The following is an 11,107-nucleotide window of genomic DNA, read 5'->3' as shown; positions in this document are numbered from 1 at the left end:
ACATGCACCTGTTACAGCTTCATCTACTAGGCTTCTACAGACCAAAATGGGACTCCATCAACCTCCTTGTTCCCATAACTGACTTCATCCCCTTCTCCAGTGGTGGCTGGTGAAGAGCCACCTTTCTTCCAGAATTCCCTTCACCAAAGCGGAGCCAGAAGCAATCATAACAATGGAGGCTTTGAGCCTTGGCTGGGGAGCCTCCCTTCTTTGCTTCAGTTCTGAGGGAGTCACATCAATGTCTTGGAACTCAAGGCAGCATTCAACGCTCTGAAATCCTTCCGCTTGAGCATTCTAGGCAAATGCATCCTCATATGCTCAGACAACTCCACAGTGGTATTGTACATCAATTGTCAGGGGGCACGTGTTCTCCTCGGCTCTGCCTCCTGATGACATGTTCCTGTGGGTTTGGGATCACATCGATCTTCTGGCGACCCACATACCAGGCGTCGACAACTCAATTGCAGATGCCCTCTCCCGTGGGAACATCCACCCAACGAAGTTGACTCTTTGCACTGGCGCGGTCCAACAGGTCTTCAACGAGATGGGAAGACCGATCATTGAACTGTTTACTTTGGCGGAGAACGCCCAGCTGCTGGTGTTCTGCACCAGATACTACCATCCGCAGGCTTGGGCAACAAATGCTCTTCAGATCAGCTGGGAAGGGATGTTGGCCTACGCCTTCCCCCAATATCCCTGGTGCCAGTAGTATTATCCAAGATCGAACGGGAGTAGTGCCAGCCTTGGTTCATCTGCGTGCAGGTCCCCCCTTCAAACCTCTCAGCGAAGCGTCGCTACTCAACTTGACAGTGGAACTGGCATTTCTGCTAGCAGTTACTACCTCACGCCAAGGCAGCGAACTGAAAGCGTTATCCACTGCTGATGGCCACATCTGATGGGAACCCCATGGTGTTCACCTAATCCCAAGCCCTGGGATTCCTCACCAAGTATCAGTCGGTGTCCTTCCATCCTCCTGATATTTTTGTGCCGGACATTACCAAACACACTGGGACTCCAGATGACAAGCTTTGGTGGCCAGTTCGAACTCTTAAATGGTACCTAGCTAGGACTAGAAAGCTCAGAGGTACAATATCGCAGCTCTTTATTGCAACAAAGTCATATCAAACGGCGACCAGAGACACTAGCCAGGTGGGCAGTTTTAGCCATTAAATTTGCCAACCCAGATTGGCCAAATTCCCTGGACAATCAGACTCAACTCCTTATCAGAGCTCATGACATCAGGGCAGTCTCAACCTCATGGGCCTATTTCCGAGGCACTCTAATGGAAGAGATATGCAAGGCGGCATGTTGGAAGACCTCATCAACATTCACCACATGCTGCCTCACCAATGTCTTAGAGAGAGACTCCTCACATGGAAGAGCAGTCTTGACAATGGTCATGTCATCGCAGAAGGGCTTTTCAGCAGGGCGGGACCACCACTGGAACTACCGAACAGTTTCATAGTGAGTCTGCACTACAGTACCTGAGGGTTACATCCTCCTCTAACACACATTCTGGACAAAGCGCGACCTCATCACTGCCCCCTCCTGGGGATCTTTGCTTCTCTGCATATTTAGTAACTGTTTGGGGTAGATGGAAAGCAGAAGACTTCTCCCCCACAGGAGTGTGGGAGAGGTCTGCTATTGAATACCTACCCCAAACAGTCACCTCCCTCCCACACATCCCTACATTTGGCTCGGACAGTTTAATACAAGGAAGAACATGGTGGCCGCTCCGCTATGCATCATGGGACTAGAGGGCGCATTACAGTTGATCAAGTTTTTAGCGAATAGAATCATACGTAAAGTGACTGACATACATTTAGTAACTGTTCAGGGTAGGTATTAAATAGCAGACTTCTCCCACATTCCTGTGTGGAAGGATTTTCACAGTGCGCCCACTGAAGTTCCCATTGACTGGACGTAGCATAATTGAATGATCAGTGGTCAACATTTCCAGATTCCACAGAGTGTTCACTGAGAGGTTTTTTTTTTTTTGGGGGGGGCGGTTTACACACATTTATTTCAATGCTGCCATAGTTTATCAAGGGTGACACAATGATACAATCCCAATGACATAACATGTATATAGATATATTACCAGTCAATATAAAGTTCAATGTTAGCCAAATACATGTAGCAACATCTAGGTCCAGAGTGAAGTAACAGCTTTTGTTCTCTAGCATATGGACAGACGGACAAAGACATACATGAAGACAAAGCACATGGAGGTTCGAGACCGTTATTATTCCTATTACAATGGTTTAATTCTGAGTGCAGTACCTACCGTCGGCTTTATTTTTGCCAAACGATACTTATAACACACTTTGAGTTTGGTAGATGCCGTGCTTGTTGATATTTAACACCCAGTATAGGTCACGTGACTATAGCGGGCGCAATCGGTCTATAGGTAACAAAAGTGCGTTACCAATAGTACTGCATGTATAATAGGAATGAATTATTTGAAGTTAATGTAAAACAGATTGAAACACGCAGGGTAGTGCATGAGTCATATAATGATGCATAAATATGCCCAAGTTGAGATAATACAAGTCAGTGAATTTAGTGGTTTGAAATTAGCAATTTTGGTCCAGTTTTGGCAAAGACCCTAACTACTTATTTCTGGAGAGTAGACAGTCTATTGCGTTGGGAGTCAGACTACCCCAAGTTAGAATTGACATATTCAAGTACAATAAAATGAGAGTAACATGCTATTAGGTAGAAAATATTTTAGACAAATATGTGTCCTGGCACGACAAAATGAGTCGAGTCGCATCCCGCTCTTTCCTGTTTTGAGGGTTCAAAGTCAGATATTGAAGTGGAGGTCAAGTTTGGTGTTTTGTAATATTTGGAAAGAGTAACCTGTCTCCAATTTAATTCCAAATATTTTGCATGATCAGTGTCATTTTCAATGTCTGAAACAAAGAAACAAAGCTGCCAGAATCATGTCACATTGTCACCTTATACTTCTACCCTAAGTGTTCCGTGTACATATTACTGGAGAGCTCTCTTTCTGCCAAATTCAAAAATGCCAATATCTCAATTTTTGAACATTCCGACTTTCAGCTCATTTTGTGGTGACAGGTCACATATCTTTCTTCAAAGTTAGATTCTCATCAATTTGTATTCCCTAAAACTTGGTGTCCTTTACACAATCAAGAATAGTATCATTTAAAATAACGTGTAAAGACTGAGTATGTTTGAACTGGCTAGTGCAAAATAATATATGATTTGATTCAAGTACATTTATGTATAATTTATTGGCCAATAGCCAAGTAGTGACTTTCAGAAGCTCAGTGCTGAGGCTCTGAACCGCTAAGTCCACAGTTTTGTTATAATATAATAAGCTTGCGTCATCTGCAAATAAGCAAAGTGTGATAAGCTCTGAAGCATCGCGAATGCCATTAATGTACAATAAAAATAACATGGGACCCAATACAGAGCCCTGTGGGCACCACATCACAAATAAGAGGATTTTCGGTCACATGATTTTTGACGGTCAGCGTTCAATTTACACAGATGTTGCCGAAAACATGTATGCCTTGAAAGTGTCTCAACTTTCTTACATGCATGAAATTACCAACAGAAACACACAGATTCGAAAATGGACATGGAAATGGTGCGCCTCCTGAAATGCTTTTGCCCGTCATGTTACATTCCGTGAAAAACCTCTACAGGCAATTCTGTAGATTTTATGGAATTACACAAAACAAGTTTTGCTTCTGCCACTAAAGTATTCTGGCATGCCATAATGTTCTAATTGACGGATGAAGATATCATGGTTAACCATTTTATTTCAGGTAAGAAGGGCTTAGTTTGAGGTCCACAAGCCTACAGACATTTTACGAGTACAGTCGAACCTTGTTAATGAGAGGTTCTTTGGACTTGGCAAATTACTTTGTTATAACAGGAACCTTGCATTATCAGGAATAAAAACGATGGAAAAAGATTGGGACCTAACAATTACCTTGTCTTGAGTAGAATCTTATATTAACAGTGCTCATATTAATGAAGTTCGACTGTACACTGAACTTTCTCTGCCATTTGATTTCAAATGTACACATACTCCACATAGACATGGTAATTTTCCAAAGACATCGTAATTTCCAGGAATATTATAACTTGATCGATACTATGATAGCACTACAGCTTGGATGCAGTCTTCACACATCAACAAGCACCACGACCCACATATACATTACTCTGGTAGGAACCAAGCAGTCTCCTGACTACACTGTTAAAAAGCATTAAGTTAACCGGACCCTTTCTGAGCCACACATACTCAAAAAGAGACAGTTCATAAGGTGCATGGCGTTACAGCAAACCACTTGTCTTGTGTATACCCACGATGCAAACCTTAAAATTCTTACTGATTAAAAAGAAGACGTGACAGTTTGAATAAAAATGCACTTATTCAATTAACACCAAATCTGCTGAATGCACGTTTTCATGCAGAGCATAAATTAATTACAAAACTGTTTAAATATTAATGAGTACATGCATAGGAACTACTGCAATGCTTATATATTCACGGTGCACCTTTCGACTACTATGCTGATACATGCGTAAAGCGATAAATGATAATACAAGCGGTAATACAAAGGGTAATAACTGGATCAGATGATCGTAGTTGCAGGTGGTACATAGCCACGATTCTTACGATTCAAATGCCAAGCTAAGACATACTACAACATTTTTATTAGGATTTTGGGGGCGTTTTGTATCATTTTAGAACTGAGTTCCTTCGAAAACCTTTAGCATTAAGGTTTTCATTCGGTTTACAGCCCGATATGTTCGGTTTTAGTGTAGACTGCTAAAGACAAAATACATAATGCCTGAACAAAGTTACTGGGAGATTCAATTGTTTGATGCTGGTCATTGATAATATCTCAGGAGAGATTTGGAAAATCGATACATAGTTCCAATGTCTTCCAAAACAATTGTTTTGCTCAGAGCAAAAGACCACATGACTCTACAAATCTCTCTTTCCTCTTCAGAATCTCCCCGTTTCACTGGTCATGGGGATCATCTTGATGTCCCTCTTCTTCGGCAGGGACATCTTCCCCCAGAAGTACCAGGGTCGCCGCTCCCCCCTCGGGGACCGGCTACCGTCAAAATCGTTGGGCTTGATCTGGGCCTCGTACTTGGGCGATCCTGGGGACAGATGAGCCCGGAGGCCACCGACCTTGGCCCCCGAGCCAGCCCCAGGTGCCTGACCATTCTTGATCGCTCTGTTTCTCTTGTGCTCCTGGGAAATCTGCGCGTACAGGCTGGGGCGGGTCGACTCCCCTGAGGGAGGTTTGTGGAAGTACGTCTCCCCGGTGCTCCCGTTGTTATTGTTGCAGTAAGAGTTCAGTTCCTTCATCAGCTCGTCACTCATAGGCCTACCGATAGAAAAAAAAAAACATGAGCAGTGTTCATGCACCATTCCAAGTGGGAAATTTTCGACATTCAATTTGGCCTACATGTACCTTGATCAAATCAGGTAGAGATGCCGGTCAAATGATAAGTGCATTACTCTGCCGCAAGCTTGAACCGGGGGCAGTGTTGTAGTTGAGACCACTTTCGTAAGACCGTACAATACCAACACAAGACCTCCAGTCTGAAATTCAAGTTGCAAGCTATTAAAATGAACTGCAACAAAAGCATTCCTTTGTCACTTTTCACACTCTTACTAGTGTCTGGTCTTGTGATGGTCTCACCTACAACACTGACGGGGGGGAGTCTCATTCGCTTGCTGCAGGGAAGTGGTTTTGTTGCACAGAGTACCATTTGAGTCTGTTATAGGTTTCTCAGTCATCAAATGGAATAAAATGATGACTTGTGACCTTAACATCATTACAACCAATAAAAACAAAGTTTGACATCCCTTCTTCCCTCCTCCCCGGCCTGGAGGTCAGGGCAGCTCTGCATCATTGGATAAACATCAGATCTAGTCCATGTATAATGGATTATTGAAAGTAAGCTCATTAAGCTTTACATGTAACAACCAAAGCAGTGATGGCATGGCATCAGATGAACTATGCAAATAAACTGGACAGCAAAAGAAACCTGCCACTTCTGTCAAAGGCCACACATAAAAATTCACTCCATAGAAATACACAATTTTTGTACACAGGTATGCTGCAATACCCCCTACTAATCACATGCCCAAAAGCGAGTGATTATCTTTATAACAAAGAAGAAATTGACATGCACAGCAACTTGGTTACTGAATCAAAGGTCACAGAATGTAACAGAATGAGCCGTAAGTTTTACGCAGGAATCAATGTCACAGGACGAAATAAAGAAGTCACAATCATTACTTTTCAATAATGTGTATGCATAGTCAGTAAGGATGGCATCCGTATACAGAAACCACTCATGCACATCACTTTGACAAAACAGGTGTTCACTTTGTCATTGGTTGTCCATTCATGGGTCATTTTTGCTTGGGGGAGAGTGCTTTTGTGGGTGACTTTTGATTCAGTAACCAAATTGCTGTGCATGTCAATTTCTTCTTTGTTATAAAGATAATCACTTGCTTTTGGGCATGTGATTAGTACAAAAATTGTTTATTTCTATGGAGTGAATTTTTATGTGTGGCCTTTGACAGAAGTGGCAAGTTTCTTTTGCTGTCCAGTGTAGTACAATACAGAGTGCTCTCTGAAGAATGAACACGGCAGTTGAACTTTCTCCAATTTGACAGCCATTTGCCCAGGTAGAAATAGTCACAATCAGTCCACTTACATCTAACAAGTTACATGTATTTTGACACCACACATACATGAACTGCAGGAAAGTCCTTCAAGAAAGCCGTACCCACTGTTGTACTGGGCTCAACCAGGCCACAGCCTGGCAAGCTTGGATGTCGAGTCACTATGACACCGCACCACGATGCAGAAAGTCATGGGTTTGAGTCCAACCAGAGTATACGCTTCCAGATTTTTCAAGGCAAGCTCTGGACATACAGTTCTTTATAACCAACACTGGTTATGGGTGAGCCAAACATCCAAATACACATGTGACACATAACAATAAGTACCTCCTTTCATGTATCTACCATTCGGCATGCCATCATGATGCTAGCGGCCCGATGACCTAAACTAATGGTCTATAAAGTAAGGCCCCTGGTTTCCCTCTTCGATGACAAAAATGACTTTGAAAATAAAAGCGATAGACTGATTATGCCCCCTATGTCACGTGACCTATAGTGGGTATCATATCAAAGTGTGTCAAAAGTGTCATTTGCCAAGAATAAACTATTAAAGCCAACAGTTGGTGCAAAACTCAGACTACTGTTGTGCTGAGTACTATTCAGAACATTGGCTGTACTTTAGGTAAAACTTAAACACATGTTGCTATAGGAGCAGGATGCCATTTTCATTGGTGTTTGATATCCACTATAGGCCATGTGACCTGGTTGGCGTTGTCGGTCTATTATATCTTGTCTTTCAGTCGCCTTGCCTTTACCAGAACCAGACAACATGTTTGGTGACATACTTTCCCAATACCACCTTCTCTTCATCTTCCTCTTGAAGTCTGTCCACCAGCCCCTTGGATCGCCACAAGCACACGCTCAAGACGACTATCAGAACCAGGATTGAAACCACTCCCACGCTGACGCCAACGTACAGCCACGTCAGCTGAACTTGGTTCTGGCACTGTGCACCGCTGTACATCACCGCCGAGGACTGGGGACAGCTGGAAAGAAAAAAAAGGAAAGATAGCTAATATTACAACTCACTATTTCGGTCACACACTGAAAGTTAACGTGGAAGTGGGATCGTGCAGCTTGTAATTTTCAGCATACAGATTTGGTCCTCTTGCAACTGGGATATCCAGCAATTTTGCCAATTTAAAACATCTTTGTTTCAAAGCTTCCTCATTGAATTAAATCCTTGAATTCAAAAGATCAGATTCTCATGACTTGATAAGTCAACAACCATCTAAGTGTTTGTGAATTGCACATGAAAACCATGGAAAATTTCTAAATAAACATATATAGACGGGAGGGGGGGGGAAATCTTGACTGACTCTACTGAACCTCAACCCTTCAAAGAACCTAACAACAGAAATCTTAATAGGAGTAACAATGGCAGAAGTAACAGCTTATTTAATCTCAAAGAACACAGTAAATTGATACCGAGGTGGATGTACAACACTGCAACGTCAGTCGCTACTAGACACACACGTGCTAAGACCATTGACCGAAAATGAGCACAGTCTTGGGGTAGGCCTACTGATGGAGGGCTAATTTGAGGACAAGCGAGTCTCCTTGATACCTGCATGAAATATCCTTGCTGCCTTGTTCTTGGCGACAGGTCCCATCACCGCAGTAGGTGGTGTCCAGTTTACACTTGGACCGGCAGACGTAGTAGCAAGTGCCTTCACCCCCCTCTGCCCTCTCCGTCAACATCAGGCCTGGGGCACACTCTGGAGGTTCGGCATCGCAGATGTAGGTGTGATCTGGAAATGCAACCAAGTGGAAAAGGTTGAACGGAAGAGTTTATTTCCAAAATTCAATATCTCGATTTGAAAAAAGTGAAATCTTCTGAAGATTATGAAATATTAAAGAATAAAAAAAAATACCAGGTGTCCTTGAACTTTACTTTTCACTTCACTGATTTATCAAGTTGTGTTTAACTGCATACATGTAAAACCCGTCTGAAGCGACTTTGAGTAGCAAAGAGATTGTGGTTTTCTAAGAGGCACCACATTGGCATGTATCACATCATCATCGTTTCATGAAGAGATACTTTGGCCCAAAATCATGACCTTTTCAAATTTCAGGGTTTTTTGCAAAATTAAATAGGCTATGCAATGCCTACAACTTGGTGTAATCAATTTTACCAAATCTACTGAAATCGGCCAAATCATGGTTATCTACATGGGGCAAATTTCAACCAAACTGCATTTTGCATTTTCACAAAGAGGCAAATTTGTCTTCCATAGATATAGCATTAGCAATAAAGGGCAAAGCCCATGGACAAAATCGTTTTCACAAAGAGGTGAATTTGACGCAGGAAATATATACAAATGTAACAATTTTTCTCCTGGCACGCGCTACAGCAAAATAGCTGGCATTTTCACAAAAGTCGCATAAATTTAAGCACTTTCACAAAGAGGCAAATTCTCCTCCCTCCCACTTAGAGTGGGACAAATCTACTACTCATACCTATCAGATTACCAATACATATGCATTATTTCCTAGTTCATTACTTCCATTCACTAAAGTCTCGATCATCAGTAGTGTGCCCTCACTCACTCGACTCCCACAGAGGCAGCTGCCATGTTCAGAGATGCCAACTTTTCAAAATGAAAAAGTGAAGCCCCATCACACTTCCAGTTCTGGTTTCCCGACTGACCCCAATTTTTCGGCGTGACCCCAACAATTTCCATTGGCAAATTAGAGAATAAAAAACTTTACCAACAATTTTCATTGGCAAATTAGAAAAAAAAAACTTTACCAACAATTTTCATTGGCAAATTAGAAAAAAAAACTTTAAAGTTTTTGAAAAATGGAAAAACAAACACCTGTCAAAAACTTCTTTTCATGTCAAAACACTTGTATTTACCTGAATAGCATTGTGCAAGTGTGAACTGTAATTAATTGTTGATTACATTTCCACATTAATTCTGGTAAGTTTTCATTTTAATCACTTTTGTGGCAATTTTTGGCAACTTTCGTCCAATTCAATCAGTAAAAAAAAAATTGTCAAAAAATCCTTACCTACCGACCCTATTTAATCGGCAGTAGCGCTATTTTTCTTGGCCTAACTAATGTGCTTCTCGATGTCGTAAGATCCAGCATGGGCAATATTTAGCATGTCACAGTTACATGCGTTGCAAAACACGAAAGCTTTTCCACGACAAGACTTTGAAATAAAGGCCCATGTTTGTGGTGTGTTCGTCCCTGAACTTCTGCTCACTAGTTGCCATTGTGCAAAACAAATCCAGTTGCTCACCAAATATCCAAGAATCAAATCCTTGACAGTCCTCCACTCCGGTCAACTTCAGCACGATCCTGATGTTCGACACAAGTATGTACAATATTGGTACATGTACATGTGCAACGCTCAGACGTACAAAATCTCATTGCATATGAAGTGCAATTGTGCCTATTCGCCCCGTTTATCATAGCATTAATTGGGGCGAACGGATGATTCAACCATGCTGGTTTCTACAACTACTCACGCAGCTTATACTCACAAACTGCGGGATGCCAGCGACACATTTCTGACGCATGCATTACGAGGCTGGCTCTGTGCTACTATGTACATAGACTTTGTACACAACTGTACGGTTTTGCACCTTCGATTTGGAAATTGTCGTACAGTCATAAACAGACTAAACAAATCGTAAAAATTACGCCTAAAATCGTACAAGTTGGCATCTCTGCATGTTCTTCCTCTTTTTCAACGCGCAAAGTGCGCCGAGGCCACGTGGTGAGGAGGGAGGAAAAGTGGTAATCTGGTATAGTATACAGTAGTAGACTCGTCCCACTCTAGGTGGGGGAAGAGTCTACTGCCTGCAACCTACACCGATTACCAATACATATGCAGAGTAGCACTGAACCACAGGACGGTGGGAAGGCGAGAGCGTATTGTCAACCCCAAGCCCCCCGGAGGAGTTGCAACCTGCAACCAACAAGGATAAGCAAATTAGTTAGTGCACCCACTTACAGGGAGACGGATGGCCATAACAGCTACTGAGATCCTATCTTGAGCACGACCAGTCCCCCTGTAAAACATCACTGAGATAACAAGAGGTAAATGTTGAGGGGATTTCCAACATACAACCTTACAAATGTGTGAAATTGAGATGCCTTCAAAATGTGATCAGCCACTTGCCCTCGGATGTCTTTAGTCCAGGGGAGGTACCATTTGAGCATCCACGCAGGGGCACCAAAGTCTATCAGAGCATGGAGGAAGGAATCAGAGGCAGATGATGCCAACGACCAGATGGATGGGATGAAGATGTCCCGAGGTTAAAACGTGTGTGCTTAGTTCTCGGTAAGGTGGTAAGGAAACCAATCTCCGGGATCAAGCGGACCCCAAGAGGCTCGCATCGAATGTGGCCATCAGCCTTGGCGAACAGTGATGACAGCTAAAAGAAAGTCAAAGAG

General features: G+C 42.6%; 1 protein-coding gene across 5 annotated transcripts in view; it reads right to left on the bottom strand.

The window, feature by feature from the left end:
* Nucleotides 1-2,242: 2,242 nt before the first annotated feature.
* The window catches only part of LOC110991112 (hyalin-like), a 41,764-nt gene continuing 32,899 nt past the window's right edge, over nt 2,243-11,107 (bottom strand). For all 5 annotated transcript variants that reach the window (XM_022256288.2, XM_022256291.2, XM_022256290.2 and 2 more), the window contains 3 exons: nt 8,265-8,448; nt 7,483-7,683; nt 2,243-5,384 (listed from right to left, as the gene is read on the bottom strand). In XM_022256288.2, coding sequence (XP_022111980.2) covers nt 4,994-5,384; nt 7,483-7,683; nt 8,265-8,448 — 776 coding nt within the window. In that variant the 3' untranslated portion in view covers nt 2,243-4,993. The remainder of the gene's footprint in view (nt 5,385-7,482; nt 7,684-8,264; nt 8,449-11,107) is intronic.

The sequence above is a fragment of the Acanthaster planci genome, linkage group LG03 (assembly GCF_054643075.1).
Source record: "Acanthaster planci isolate LZ-2023a linkage group LG03, COTS_SCS, whole genome shotgun sequence".
Classification (NCBI taxonomy): domain Eukaryota; kingdom Metazoa; phylum Echinodermata; class Asteroidea; order Valvatida; family Acanthasteridae; genus Acanthaster; species Acanthaster planci.
Note: the sequence above shows the minus strand (reverse complement) of the source record. Positions and strands in the feature narration are given on the sequence as shown.